The 15578-nt window shown below is 52.0% G+C and overlaps 1 protein-coding gene across 9 annotated transcripts in view; it reads left to right on the top strand.

Annotated features, from left to right (window-relative positions):
• The window catches only part of CAMSAP1 (calmodulin regulated spectrin associated protein 1), a 60304-nt gene that overhangs the window by 34462 nt on the left and 10264 nt on the right, over positions 1-15578 (top strand). For all 9 annotated transcript variants that reach the window (XM_078062004.1, XM_078062008.1, XM_078062005.1 and 6 more), the window contains 6 exons: positions 1572-1713; positions 9661-9800; positions 9889-9985; positions 13730-13904; positions 14283-14374; positions 14883-14964. In XM_078062004.1, coding sequence (XP_077918130.1) covers positions 1572-1713; positions 9661-9800; positions 9889-9985; positions 13730-13904; positions 14283-14374; positions 14883-14964 — 728 coding nt within the window. The remainder of the gene's footprint in view (positions 1-1571; positions 1714-9660; positions 9801-9888; positions 9986-13729; positions 13905-14282; positions 14375-14882; positions 14965-15578) is intronic.

Genomic DNA, 15578 nt, shown 5'->3' with positions numbered 1-15578 from the left:
TTATTTAGTGAGGATATTGTCAAAAATTGAGCTGTCCTGGAGGAAGTCAAGTCTTAGCTGAGAGTCTCGTAGAAACTGGAAGCTGCGACCAAGAGCAGTGACCCTTCAGCTTCCCTTGTAGACGTTGGTAGCCTCCAGTGCCCAGCAGGTGGGCTAGTGAGGACGGGCGCGGGAGGTGTGGTCAGGCCCGGCAGGCTTAGACATTTCACCCTGGTGCTCTGCAGCCTGGAGGTTTTAGAAACCTGACCTGAAGGTAATCGTACGAGCTCTCTGGACCCTGAAGTTCAGTTGTCTTCCCTGGTTTTAAACCCATGCCATCCATCTTCAGTGGAGACGCCATTTGCTTCACCGCATGCTGTGGTCGGTCCCCATGCGTGCTGTCTCGTGTGTGTGGAAGCCCGGCCCGGCGCATGCCCTCCCGCTCTGCATGCCGCGCCCCGGGGGCCCCTGCGGGCCGTGTGCACGCCGCCCGTCGTAGCTGCTGCTGCGGGCCCTGAGAAACAAGTTAAAGTCTCCGTCAACACAGGCCTCAGGGACACGAAATATAAACCCCATTCCTGCTTTGAAAGAATGTGTTAGATGTGTGTGATGCCAGGTATCAGTATTGATTGTCCCACTCTGTATATTTATTCAGACAACTTCAAATTCTCGATTGCTGAGAGATGGTTTTTCTTTGGGTTGAACCCCTCTGCAGTCTAAGTCTCAGAAATCCACAGTCATTAGTATGGACTGCTGATTTTCTTTCTCCCGTTTGTCTCGTGTATTTTCTTTCCCTGGAAAAGATGCAGCTGTATTGTGAATGTTAATGCAGAAGAAACCGAGCGAGCGCACAGCGGGACATTGGGGACAGGCGCCTGCGTGGGTCCCCTCCCCTTGGCGGCTTGTGTGTCTGTACACTCGTCACCTGACGATCAGTGGTGGGGGCCGCGCTGGGAGGCTGGGGGTGGCTCGGAACACCGTGCACACCCTCTCGTGCAAAGGCAGAAGTATGGAAACTGTGGAAAACCACTTGTCTCAGCTTGCATGCATTCAGTTTCCTGATGCTTTGTTGCATTTATTAGAGGGCCTGGTTGACGTATTCTATGAAATTTTGTCTAACCCGGTTTGGGGAATTTCTCAAACCATACATTAATGTTGTTTTGTAACCTTTCTTAATGGCTGAGGTTAATGCTGATAATACTGAGAAAAGGAGCAGTAAGGCGGGTCTTCCGAGCCTTAGCTTGTTCACCATTTAACTTGTTTCTCATCCGTTCAGAGTGCGCGGCTTTTGGTACTGTGGCTGTGCCCTCTGCCTCTTCTCTGTGCGCCCTGCGGAGTGGGACGGCCCGGCGCCGTCGGCAGCTAGCTGCTGTCACCGAGGGTAGCCGTGGCACTCAGTTCCCTGGATCTTGGCATGTATGTGCAAGGCCGACTCTGTCATCCAGACATTTGAGCTTTTCCCATATGATTGCCATTGTTGTAAACGTCATCCAGCGGGCATTATGTTAGTTGTCAATGTAACGGCCTGCCTGTAACATGGGTGGTCGTGGAGGCGCATCACGTGTAGACCGTTTTCCTTTTATCAACTGCAGGTGCGCTATCGCCGAGAGCACCTGTCCGCGAGGCAGCCGCCCTACTTCCCGCTGTTGGAGGACCTGATGCGGGACGGCAGTGACGGGGCCGCGCTCTTGGCCGTGGTCCACTACTACTGCCCAGAGCAGATGAAGCTGGATGGTGAGTGCTGCACGTCCCTGGGGGTGGGCCTGAGCCCTGCAGGAGCGCCCCACGCACATGGGTCCAGGCGTGTAAACGGCGGGGGAGTAGCACGCTGAGTCCTTGATCCCAGCTAGGATATTAGCGTATATAGATTAAAAAAAAGACGAGGATGATGTGCTTATACTTAACTTACATTTTTATCTCATGAAGAAGTTGGATTTTGAAAGTATTTGGGTAAAGTCTTAGATATATGTGATTTTTCTTACATTTCAGAATGGTTAGGATTTTGTCCGTCTTGCTACAATTGGTTTAAAACACCTAGAACCACGGTGCCTGGGTGGCTCAGTCGGTTCAGCATCCAACTCTCCATCTCAGCTCAGGTCTTGATCTCAGAGTCGTGAGCTCAAGCCCTGTGTCGGGCTCTGTGCTCTACTTAAGAAATGAAACAAAACCAAAACCATCTAGAGCCTAGTTTGGGGATGGGCAAGTATGGAATGCGTTTCTGAACGACTCCCGCACGCGTGGTGCTGGTGACAGGCCAGCTCTCAGGCGCTCGCGGCCCGATGGTGGGGTAGGAGATGAGGGTGGCTCCGTGGACCGCACGACAGCAGAGGTCTGCGGGGGCCTTGGGGACAGGAATTCTGATTGAGGTTTCCTAAGCATCCTTCCTCCTTTCTGAGGGAGGGAGGTACAGGCCAGGAGCATGCCCAGACGACTCCCTTATCCCTGAAATATTTGTGTTAGACCCTGACATCAGGGGATGGAGCTGCAGCTGGTCCTGCCTCAAGCAAGAGAGTGCTGGATTCTATAGTTTTTATAGCTAAAGCAATAGCTGAACTTGAGAGAAGGGAGAGTCTCAGGTTCCAGAGAGGGTCTCTATCTTGGAGTGAAAATCCCAAGTTGACACCTGTTCACCCTGGGGCCCATCAGGCCTCTCATGCTTGTCTGGCCTCGGGGCCATGTGTGTTTGGGAGCACTGTGACCAGAGCATGGAAAGGACTAGGAAAGGCCCACGTACCAGCCTTGGAAAGATGCAGGAGACTCGTTGGATGCCCGTGGCCCTAGGCCTGGGGTAGAGATCTTTCTTGAGGAAATGGAGCTGCCAGGATGGCTCTTGGGTGTAAAGGGGTTGATGTGTATGTTGCCCGTGTGGCAGGGGGAGGTTTTTTCTTGAACTGAGTCTAGCACTAGTGGAAGCCTCAGGCCATGGCAGGAGGGAGAGTGGAGGTCTGCTTATGGGGGGCATCTCCAGGAGCCAGGGTTCACCGCGTACTCTCGGAGAACGACCACCCCACTGCTGAATATGAGCTCCATGGGAAAGCAGGACCATGTGGGGAGGCAGCAGATATGACAGACAGGTTTGGCACCCAGGTGTGGGTGAAAAGGAATGTTGGAACGAGAACACAGAATGTTCAAAATGACGAAGGACATAAAAGAAGAGGTGGGAACCCGAAGAGAGATGGGGGAACCGGATTGTTCGGTGTGTGCTGGAACTTTCCCGTGCCCTCCACACCTCGTTTTGTGTTTCCATGCCTGTTGCCCTTTGTGTTCTGGGTATTTCTGGCTCACCAGCGCAGACAGTTCCTGCTTCAGTTGCATCTGGCCTGCTCCTCTGACCTGTCCACTGGGGGTCTTAAGACAAAACGAGTTTCTAGCAGGAGGGAGTCCCTAGGACAGAGGAGGTGGAACCGCGGGACGACGTGGCTGTGTTGAGCCTCGTTGCATCCGACAGCGGCACATCAACGTGGGCTTTAAAAATGACCGAAGTACAGGAGGAATGAACAGAACAGAATCACACTCCTAAGTTCAGTCACAGAAACTGATGAAGCGCCGATACGAGTGGAGGAAGGCCACAGAAGATTCGGACGCGAAGCGAACAGGCTTGGTCCAGTGCACCGACTGCCGTGGAGTATGCTCTTTTAAAATAAGCAAGCCCGGAAGCATCTATGAAAAATAGGCTTGATTAAGGCCCCCAAAGAAACCTTAACAGATTGTAGAGAATTGAAACTCTTCTTGCAGTGCATGCAGTAAAATGAGAAATCTTTCTCCAAACCTCCAAAATCTTTAATGCTTAGAAACCAAAGAAGATACTTTGAAGTATTTGTGGACCAATATCGCAGTCCTAGTGGGGTTCTCTAGTATGAGCTCCGCAAGGGCAGGGTTTCTTTTTTTTTATTTTTTATTTTTTAAAGATTATTTATTTGAGGGCGCACGTGCACGCACAAGCAGGGGAACGGCAGGCAGAGGCAGAGGGAGAAGCAGGCTCCCCACCGAGCAAGGAGCCCGATGTGGGACCTCATCCCAGGACCCCGGGATCATGACCTGAGCTTCCTGAACTGAAGGCAGCCGCTTCACCACCCAGGCGCACCAAGGGCAGGGTTTCTGTTTGTCTTGTTCAGTGACACATCCCACCCATCTCACCCGTGCCGAGGACAAGTTGGTGTTCGGTAGACACTCGCTGTGCAGCGAACGAACAACACACACCCAGAGCTTGTGGCGGGGAAGGGCAGACCTGTGGAAAATGAGGAATTTTAAAAATGAATGAACTAGGTTGGTCTAGTGCATTAGAAAAGAAGTAAGCCCAAAGAAAGTTGAAGGAAGGAGAACGAGGAATAGCTTTCTCTCTCCTTCTGTAGTCAGAAGTCCCTGACACAAAGGAGCTGAATTGCAGATTCCGTCTTGGAGGAAACCAGGACACATCTGGACCCTGAGCAGCAAGCACCTAATTAAGGAGCGGCGGGGAGCAGAGCAGAAGCGCTCGAGCTGGGGAAGGAGGCCGGCTCACTCCTGTAGAATCCCAGAAAGGCAGTAGAACAGACATGCTCGGGATGTGGGACACACTGGGGTCTTGGCAGGGGTGCTTGCGGTGAGGGCGCGGGGCCCTTCACCCCATGAGGGGGTGGTGACCTCCCCCAACACACCTCAGCAGATGGGCGACTGCTCTTGGGGGAAGCTGAGCCAGACAGCTCTCGTCTCAGACCTCTTACACACGGGCGGGTACGAGGGGGCTCACTGAAAGCTGAGCCTTGCGTTGAATTCTTCATACTGGAAGGTGAGAGAAGGTGAGACTGCTTCTCCTTTCCATTCGCCTGCCCCAGGGAGCCTCCTTCCTTCCTTGGCTCCACGATGTCAGTCTGCGTACATTCACAATGGGGAAGGACTCACTGATGAATGAAGGGGGTCTGGTACATCTACACAATGGAATATCATGCAGCCATAAAAAAAGAATGAAATCCTGTCATTTGCGACCACATGGATGGACCTAAAGGGTATCAAGCTAAGTGAAATAAGACAGATAAATAGTGTATAATTTCACTTATATGTGGAATGTAAAAAACAAAACAAATAAATACTGAGGACAAACTGGTGGTTGCCGGGGGTAGGGGGGCAAAGTAGGTGAAGGGGGTGAAGACTACAAACCTCCAGTTATAAAATAAGTCATGGGAGGAGAAGTGCAGCACGGGGAATACAGTCAGCCGTACTGGAACAGCCTGTGGTGACAGGTGGTGACAGTTGGTGACCACACATACAGTGGTGAGCATTTCATAATGTGCATAATTGCTGAGTCACTCTGCTCTACACCTGAAACTAATACAATGTTGTACGTCAACTGTACTTTGAGAAGTTGTGCTGGGGCACCCGGGTGGCTCAGTCGGTGAAGCGTCTGCCTTCGGCTCAGGTCATGATCCGAGCCCCGCATCGGGTGCCCTGCTCAGCGGGGAGCCTGCTTCTCCTTCTCCCTCTGCCCCTCCCCCTGCTTGTGTGCTCGCTCTCTCTGTCTCTTGCAAAAATAAATAAATATTTTGAAAAAGTTGTACTAATTTTCCTCTAATCTTTCTTGCTCTCATCATATCAAGAGGAATAAATTAATGTGCTTGAAGACATTTAATTTTTACCAACATTTCTTGTATTAGTAATATTTAAGTGAACATATGTTTTATATCTCATTTCATGGCATAATGACAATTTTTATATCATTGAATAAATAAATGAATTAATACACAGTGCTAAAAAAAAAAAAACAATGGGGAAGGAAAGAATCTCTGCAGAAACTGGCCTTGGGCAGAAGTCTCACAGCCGCAGCCCTCTGGTGCTCGTCCGGGAGAGGCCTGGCTGCCGCCCGCCGCCCCACTGCAAAGCCTACTTCCTTACCCTTGACTCCGGGCGGCCGCCGATCCCGCAACATTCGAGGAAGGCACCAGCCAGAACTCGAGGCCATGTCTGCAGAGGCCATGCAGGAGAGAACACGGGAGATGAGGGGGGCGGTGGATCTGTGGCCAGGGACAAGGCACCACAGGAGACCGTCTGAAGGACAGTGCCAAATACAGGTATGCGGCGTAACTGGGCGCCGACGGCCTCTGGAAATAAGACGTGGCTGCTGAAATTTCAGAGTTCGCTGAAGTGCTGGAGGACAGCTTTGAATCGCTCTCCCAGAAAGTAGAGCTCAAAACACAGTGGACAGTGGGAGAGAAGAGGTGGGACAGTGAGAGGCTCCGTCTGGACAGACAGGACAGGAAGGCAGGAGAACTTCGCCCGGACAAGTGCAGAACGTGCAGAAAATATGCTGTTCAAAGCCGCTGTCCGCTTGTGATGGGCGCGCTGGGAGCCCACCGGTTCTCGACGCAGATGGACTCCTGTGGGCCTGCTCCACCTATGCGGTCTGCCCTCGGGGTCCTACCCCGCCCCTGCCCCCCTCCGGGAGCCACTTGCCCTGAGTCCTGAGCAAAGGAGGACCTGTTTATAGTCCTTGGAAGAAGTTTTTAAACTATATTCTTAGATCCTGAGAATCAGTATAAAAATTGTGATTTCCTTGGATTGTTCATTTACTGCCAGTCCAATAAATGAATTTTTATAGACAAAGTAACGTAAAAATTCACTTGGAAGCGTGAAGGCCAAAGGGACAAAATGACTGTTTTGTAACATTTTATCTGGATATGTTTAAATTTACAGGAGAATGTACAAGGAATTCCTGCTGTGGTTCTATCCAGATGTTCTCATTGTTACATTTTGTCAAGTGTGTGTTGGATTTCTCTCTCTGAACCATTTGAGAAGGATTTGGGGGACAAAGGCATTCTCTCATCACAGAGGGATCAGGAAGGTTAATGAGTTAGCTAGAGCACTGACTAACGGTCCGAAAGTCTGTCAGTTGTCCCTGTAGTGTGCTGTCCGCCTTGGTCCCAGCGGGGGTTCGGGCTCCGCACCACTCACTGAAGGTGGTCGTCAGCCCCCTTTGTGGTGTCCTATCATCGGGAGCCCGTTCCCAGTCTTTCTTGTCTTTCTTGGCCTTGACCTTTTGAAGAGTACAGTAGGTCATTTAGTTTGTGGAATGTTCCTTGTTTGGGTTTGTCCATTGTATCCTCCTGATGAGATTCAGGGTGTGCATTTTTAGCAAGAATGCCGCAGAAGTGGTGGGCCGGTGTTGGTGGCCCCTTGGGTCACTTGGTTCAGTAGGTGCTGCCGGGCTTCTCCAGTCTGAGACCACTGGGTTTTGCTTTCTCATTAATTAGTAATTTAGGGAAGGGGCTCTGAGACCGAAAGCCTGTTTCTCATCAGACTTTTACCTGCTGGTGGTCCTGTCCATTGGTGGTTTTCTCTCTGGACTTTCCTATTTGTCCTTTAGCCTGCCAGTGCAGGGGAGTGGAATGTCTTCTTGTCACTGATTTAAGTGTTGATTTATATCGGGGGGTCTCCAGGGTTCTTGTTTTATCCAGCAGATTATAATCCATGTGTTCATTATTCTGTTGTGGGTTATCACAGGTTTCAGGCAAGCTGATCTTGGAAGAATTAGAGCGTGGGTACTAGGCTCTACAAAGACCAAGTTTTGTTGAACTTTACATTGGCCAAACCAGGTGGTTTGGGCCTGGGAGAGTCATGTGGCCTGAGGAGCGGGACCGGTGGTGTTCTGGGGGCTTGGTCCTGGTGAGGCGCACTGTGCTGTGGACGAGCAGCCATCTGTGGGGGAGGCTGTGAGGTCCCGGTCCACCGGAGGTGGGTGTCCCTGCCTTGGGTGAAAGACCTACACCTGAAAAGGAAAACTTAAGAATTTTGAGAGGAAAATATTTTTAGGACATCAGTGTTGGGATGGATTACTGAAATTACAAAAAAGCACAAGCAATAGAAAAGACACTACATTTAACCATATTGTAGTTCAGTGTGCTGACAAAGGAACAAAATGAAATGATAAATGATATCCCTGAAAACATGTTTGGAACAAGCATAAACTGACAAAGGATCGTCGCACAATCTTTTCGTAACCATGATGAGTTAAGAATTTGTACAAATGAATAAGAAGAAGGTGAACAACCTAGAGAGTGAGAACAGACTTTTGGTAGAAGAGAAAGTCAAGAATGACACCACACCAGTGGTCAGGGAGGTGCCATTTCAGAAGGGGATTTCACGCCCGTCCAGGTGGCAGGAACTCCGAGGCCTGCTGATTCCCAGGTGGTGGTGGCAGGGGGCCGTGAGCAGGCAGCCGGTGTGCGGAGCGGAGCTCGTGGTCCCGCCCGCCCCTTCTCGGAGTATTGCACGTACAGAGAGCGCACACAGATTTGGTTCTCACGGCATAATAGTGAGAACTGTAGGACGCTGTCTAGCTGTTCACATGAAGGACTAAAATGTACTCGCATCCCCGTAGATGGACTTGGAAACATAAACCTGAGCTTGGGGGAGAAACGGGCTGCAAAATGGTAGGCGGAGTGTTATCATGAATGTAAATTTAAGAAAGCCGGGTCAGTGGTGCAGTGTGGACGGACACACAGCTTGGTGGCTGTACCACAGCCCACGCTGGAGGGCTCACGCAGCTGGAGGAGAGCCGTTGCCCTGGGGTGGGGGTGGGCTTCAAGACTGTCTGTGGTATTTTATCACCGAAGGAAAAGATCTGAATCAGATAAGGTGTGGTATCATTTTTCCATCTGCGTAGAGGGTACTTGGGAATCTGGTCCTTACATTTGTAATGTTACATAATCTGAATTTTAAAATAAGGATGCGTTTCCGAGCACTGTCCGTGCGCACGGCTACTCAGCTCTGAACAGGTTTCTCTGGAGAGGTGACAGTGCGGGCCGTGGCGTCGGAGCGGCTTCCTCGTGAAGGTGGCACACCGCACATCTCACTTGCCGCGCTTCCGAACTCTTGGCAGCGGCTTCTTTTTAAAAAGAAGTTCTGCTTTATTCTTTAAAATAAGTTCTGCTTCTGGCATTCTTTTCTTACGTGTGTATATTTGCAGGCAGAACAACCCTAAGTGCTCAGTGCAGCTCCTTCCGTGTTCGTCCTGAGCTGTGTCTCGCGGTACTTGTCCAAGAGCAGCCGGCTCCCAGCCCCCAGCAGCTGGACTCCTGGGACCTGAGGCACATGCGCGAGTTGCCCGCTGGGAGGGTCTGGCGTCCTGCAGAGCGGTGTGCTGGGGATCGTCCCGCCCCACGTGGCCAGTGGCCAGCAGTCCCAGCCTCTTTGACGAAGGGAGACTTCTGCTGTGTGTTGTCTCCTGATTTTTTTTTGTGATTAGTAGTATTCAGTATTATTCCTTGGATAGCCTGACGTTTCCTGTTCTGTACCCTGTCCGTCCCCCCCAGTGGAGATCACTTCGTGCAGAGGACTTGCAGTTGGTGAAGGAAACGCGGTAGAACACTAACCAGCTTCGTGCAGCAAGGCCCTTTTAGAAACTGCAGGGTGGTGCTGCTGTCCATTTCAGAGCCCCAGTCTTAAATCTCAGATAGTTTGTTACGCTTTTTAGACGTTAACAGTTAAATTCAGCTCCTGGCGATTCGCAGATCTTTTTCTTGAGTGTTTCCTTGCTGTATTAGGGCGTCACTGTCAGGTTTACTATGTTTAAGTCTGAAATGTTACCCTTCTGTCCCCACCGTTCTCCCCATTCAGGATGCGTTCAGGGCAGAATCAGACACACGCCGACATGCGCTTTCGAAGCAGAGTGTCTTCGTGATAAAATGTTCTTTTGTTTTTATTTGTCAGACATATGCTTGAAGGAGGTCACGTCGATGGCCGACAGCCTGTACAACATCCGGCTTCTGAGAGAGTTCTCAAACGAGTACCTGAACAGATGTTTCTATCTCACCTTAGAGGACATGCTCTATGCTCCCTTAGTGTTGAAGGTAACCGTGAGTTATTGAAGACACGCTGTTCAACCCATGAAGGAGTAAGCTGCTTATCGCGTCCGTGGTTCTGTTTGCTTTCTTGTAGCCGAACGTTATGGTTTTTATTGCCGAGCTCTTCTGGTGGTTTGAGAACGTCAAACCGGATTTCGTTCAGCCCAGGGACGTTCAGGAACTGAAAGATGGTGAGTGACAAGCCTTTGGGGAATTGACAGTGGGTTTTGTCCGAGAGATGCCAGGTACAGAGCTCAGAAGGTGCCCGTCACCGGCCTCTACCTTTCCGTACAGGGTGGTGTTTGAGTGCTTCCTCCTGGGAACACAAACCTGTGTGGTTGTCTTCGCTGCCTGTCTCCGGCTTCTGCGTGTGGCCCACAGCACTTACTCAACAAGCTTTTCCGCTCGGGGCCTGTGCTTGTCCTGCAAAATCAGAATCCCAGCTTACTGGGAGAAGAGCTTCTGGGTGGTTCCCATTAGCCTCCTTGGTTGGAAAGTAGACAGCTCCACTCTTGTCCATGAGGAAGGAAAAAATCTGTTGACCATGGGGTAGGATAAATCTGCCAGCCTTTGAGAATCTACAAAGATGTAAGAAAGTGGTATGGGAGAATATCTTTGTGTCTGTGTGATTCCTTATAAAGAATCTAAAAGGCCACAAAAGAAACAGAAATTCAGCCATATTAAAATTAAGATTTTTCTTTTCACTGAAAGAAGATAAAGAGTTAAAAAAAAAAAAGAAAACTAGTCACAAGGGGGAGAAAATGCTTATAACATGTACAACAGATACCAGGTACCCGGAGTGTGTCCCTGTATATAAAAAGCTCATGCATTTCAATAAGAAAAAAGAATGGAAAATGACCAAAAGACCTGAACAGGTAGTTCAAGAAACTAGTATTGCAAATGCCCAATAAACTTATGGAGAGATGCATAGTCTACTTAGTACTGAAAACAGCAGTGCTGAACAACAGCCCCAGCAGACTGGCAGGAAGACAGCTGGGCAGTGCCAGGGCTTGGGCAGGATCAGGTGCGGTTCCCTCCCCTTGCCACTGCCGCCCCAGCTCAAGAACCTTCACAGCATCTCTTGCCTGAGAGGCGGCAGCCTGTTCTGCCTCTGCCTGCGGGCCCCGTCCTAGCTGCTGCCTCACTCGCCCTCCTTGCCACGGTGTCCTGTGAGGTCGCACGCTGCACATGACCCTCTCTGTGCCTTGGACCTTGCTGTGCTGCCCCAGGAGTCTCTCCCCCCGGGAATTCACCCAGCAGCGTGTGCTGAGCATCAGCCGCGGAGCAGGGCTGGTCCTGGAGGTGCAGATGGGAAGATGCGGCGGGGGTGACCGCTCCGTGTTGTGACCTGTGCTCTGACCCGGGAGAGCTGGCCTCCGAAGGGTGGGTGGTGGTTTTTCAGACAAAGCGGGAAGGAGGCTTGGAGGCAGCAGTGCCCGGAAAGGGAGCACATGTGAGGCTCGCTGTGGGATGTGGCCTGGCTAGCGGGGCCCACGCGGGCCCCTCTCCTCTGTAGGGCGAGCCGCTGGCGGTGGGCTGCTGCCCGGGCGTGCTGGCGCTTCGGGCTGCAGGGGCGGCTGTGCCGCGCAGACGGGAAAGGCGGCCCCTCGGCAGAGCACGCGCGTCTGCTTAGCGGTCACTGGTCCTCCCTGGGGGGCCTGGAGTAGTTGGCATGCCGCCACGTGCTCGCTTGGCCTCGTTGTGGACCGGTGCCTGCCGCGGCCTGTGTACCGCCTTTCTCCTCCGGGCCTAGGCCCGCCCCTGCCTCCGGCTCCTTCACGGGCGAGCCCATTGTGCCAGCCTGGTGGGGCCTGGGGACAGGCTGGCCGGCAGCGGCCAGCAGCCTCTGCCCGCATTCCGAACCGCACCTGTTCACTGGGCTTGCGCTTTCCTTCTGTCAGCTGGCTGTCCCGCGGCTACAGGCAGGAGCTGCGGGGTGCTGGGCCGCGGCCGAGTCACCCAAGGCGCCGACAGCGCCCGTGCGTGGTTGACGGCCATGTTGACGGCCATTCGCGCTCATCACTGGGAGTGTGTGGCGGCACTCCGCTCGGGACATCTCGTTCTGGGTGTCCCGTGGCCGAGACACATGGTCTCTGCCATGCCCAGTGCATGCCAGGCCTTGGTTGCTTGGTTTGTTTGTTTCTTTTTTTTAATGTGTAAATTTGCTTTTTTTATTTTTTATTTTTTTAAATTTTTATTTAATTGACAGCGAGAAAGGGAACACAAGCAGGGGGAGTGGGAGAGGGAGAAGCAGGCCTCCCGCTGAGCAGGGAGCCCGATGCGGGGCTCGATCCCAGGATCCTGGGACCATGACCTGAGCTGAAAGCAGATGCTTAACGACTGAGCCACCCAGGCGCGCCTGTTTGTTTCTTTAAAGATTTATTTATTTGGGGGAGAGAGAGAGTGAGCAAGTGCGCACGCATGTTGGGGGAGGGGCAGAGGGAGAGAGAAACTCAAGCAGACTACCCGCTGAGCACAGAGCCCGACACGGGGCTTGACCCTGGGACCCCGACATCATGACCTGAGCTGACATCGAGAGTCGGACGCTCCACTGACGGAGCCCTCCAGGCGTCCCAGGGCTTGGTGTTTGAAGGGGTGTGGTTCTTTGTGGTGGGCAGCGTGGCTGTCCCGTGGCATCCGGGGTCATCCTCTGTGTTTCTCCCCCTGGGACTTGTCACCGTGTGGCTCTTTTCCTGCCACTGCCACCTGCAAGGCAGAGGGTCTGCAGAGCTGTGGGGCCCGGGCCTGTGGAGGGGCCCCTGCTGGTCTGCGCCCCTCGGGGAGCAGTGTTCTGGGTCGCCGTGTGACCTCCGGGGCTGTGAGATGCTGTCATTTGTGTATCACTGTGGACGGGACGACCTGGGTACCCTGGACCACTGGGCCCCTGGTTCCTGCTCTGACCTTCTGTTGCCCTGCTGGCAGTCCCAGGGGCCACTCCTGCCCAGGCCCTGGAGCTCAGAGGTTGCTGTCCGTGTCTCTGCCGCGGCAGCTCCACGTGGGCCCTCCTGGCTGACTTTGGCCAGGACCCGTCTGGCTGCTCCCCGGGCAGCCTGGGGACCTCGAAGTGCGGTCTGTAATGCTGCAGCCTTCAGGCCCCTGGGGTGCTGGTCTCCTCCATCCCTGATGGCTTATTAGGGGTTCTGCTTTACTGCTGTGGCGGGGGCGGAGGGCAGGCTGCGCAGCTTCTCCGGCTCCCGTCCACGTTCCCAGCACCCAGGGTGGACGCCGCTGGCCCGCCGGCAGCTGGCCACAGGGGTGCTTCAGGCCTCGGGGTGTCAGGATCGACTCACGCCTGCCTCCAGCCGTCTGTGACACCTGAAGCGTCCCTTTGTCCCAGCACCCGGGCCCCTGAGTAAATGGTGTCTGTCCCTGTGGGGCCCGACTCTGGGGTCAGTGCGCGTGGTCTTGCCTCAGTGCTGTGGGTCCTCGCTCCTGCGGACAACTCTCGTCTGGGCGGATGGTTCCAGGCGCAGACCCTGGCTCAGGCCCACACGCGGGGCATGCAGGAGTGACCCCCTGGAGTGGGGGGGGACTGCCCTCTGCACCCTGAGCGCCTGTGCTTGGTTTCTTCTCGCAGGACGGGCTGACCGGTGCCGTCTCGAGTCCAGGGCAGCCACGGTGGCCAGTGGCGGGGCACCCATGGTGGTGGCGGCTCATTAGTGGTCAGAGATGCCAGCCAGTTCCAGTTCTTGACCTGATCTGTGGTGTAGCTTTTCATTTTGGTATAATATTTGCTGTAGTCATTACTACAAAATACATTTGTTGAATTTGAAACCGGTTTTTTGGAGAAGTTTGGTTTTAAGTAAAAGTTGCATTAGTTTTTGGTTCTTATAAAAGCTGCGTGGTTTTTTTTTTTTTTTTTTTTTAGGTGCTTCTTGCTGATGTTTTAAGTAACTAAGTAACGTGGACATTTCTATAAATTGCCATTTCTGCAGCTAAAACAGTGTCACATAACAAGAGCAGCCGGCCCCCCGTTCCTATCTCCAACGCCACCAAGCGCAGCTTCCTGGGCAGCCCTGCGGCGGCGAGCCCGGCCGACATGCAGCCTCCCGCTCCGCCGCCGGCCGAGGGCGGCCACAGACACCGTCTGCACGACGAGCCTGAGCACCTGTGAGTCCCCGCCCTGCCCCCTTTTCCGCTTACTTCGCACTTGGAGTTGCATTGTCTTTCTGAAGGGGCGATGGAGAAAGTGCTGGGGGGTTGGCAGCGGGAGGGCCTCCCCCTGCCTTGCCCTCTGACCCCGGGACCCCCCAGGCAGACGGAGGGTGACCACAAGTCACTGTGACCCCAAGTTGCAGTTTTGGGATATTTATCCCAGGTTTGAAGTTCTTGGTACTCTTTTGGCTTGTTTTCATAATAATTTTTCCCAAAGAAGCTACGACTCTCTCCTAGATTGTTGTGAATTCATGATGCTCTTTATTGTACGTTTGCTGTTGACCTTGCAGTCTGATAAGCCAGTGATTCTCTCTCCTGTTCTCTCCCATTTAGGGGGAAGGGGGCCTCTGCCTTTAGCCAGTCACATCCTTTACTGCCCCTGAGACAGAGACAGCAGAAGGCCGTGCAGGGGGAGGGCCCTCCTGGTAAGAGCGCCTCCTCCACCCTCCGATCTTCCTCCTGTAGCTTATTAAAATGGTCGTTCTCAAGTTGAACGTTCCACTGTGATGTAGCCATTTTAGTTAGGAGATTATGGTAGAATAAATTTAAATTAATTTATTATTATATTGATGTCCCTTAGAATTTTTAGTCTTTATAGTGAAACTGTCCTTGAAATCTAATAAATTATATGAAGTATACAGAAAATTGCTGTGTTGTGTTAAGCAAGAACGTCAGTGCGTTGATGTTTACTTAAGAGTTCTGATTATTTTATATCATGATTTGGACTAATGACTGAATTAGGTATTTCTTATTGAAATTATTGAAATGGGCATTGTTGTGATGATCTGCTTTTCTTGGGCAGTTCTGGTATTGGTATTCTGCATTATGATGCATTTCCTTAAGAAATGGTTGTTACGTTGAAAGAATTTCAGATGTTATGAAATGAGTTGCTTAACACTGAGCATCCTTAACACTGAGCTTCCTCACATGCAGATCAGAGACACCGGTCCAATTCTTTAACCCGAGTTGATGCCCAGCCACGAGGTGCAGCAGCGTGGCCGGATAAAAAGAACAGGTGAGCTCTGCGTCACGGAGAAGCTTCTGTGTGAAGCACTTATTAGGCTCACATAGCAGTTCTCCAGATGGGGTCCACCCAGGGCTCACTGGGACCCACCCTGGGGGTCTGCGGGTCAGAGCCATTTCCCGACAGTGCTGGGCTGTTCTCTGCTTTTCTCACTCTGGTGACAGATTGAATCGGACGCAGACACGGGAGTCTGGGTGGATAGCAGAGACAATTACAAAAGTGTTTTGTATTATAAACTTTTTAATTTTAGAAAATATGGTCATTTCTCACAGAACACGTTTCTTTTTGTAATGTATTTATTTATTTGTTTGACAGAGAGGGTGAGGGAGAGGGAGCACGAGCAGGGGGAGGGACAGAGGCAGAGGGAGAAGCAGGCTTCCCCATGAGCAGGGAGCCTGATATGGGACTGGATCCCAGGACCCTGGGATCATGACCTGAGCCGAAGGCAGACGCTTAACTTGGCTGAGCCACCCAGGAGCCCCTCTTTTTGTAATTTTTAATCATTGATTTTATTTATTTTATTATTACTATTTTTTAAATCTTTTTTTAATCATTGATTTTAAAATGTCTCAGTTTTAATTTCTAGTGTGATAAATTTTCGTATT

This window comes from Halichoerus grypus, chromosome 14 (genome assembly GCF_964656455.1).
Source record: "Halichoerus grypus chromosome 14, mHalGry1.hap1.1, whole genome shotgun sequence".
NCBI classification, from domain to species: Eukaryota; Metazoa; Chordata; class Mammalia; order Carnivora; family Phocidae; genus Halichoerus; species Halichoerus grypus.
The sequence above is the reverse complement of the archived record's forward strand: the minus strand, read 5'-3'. Positions and strand labels throughout refer to the sequence as shown.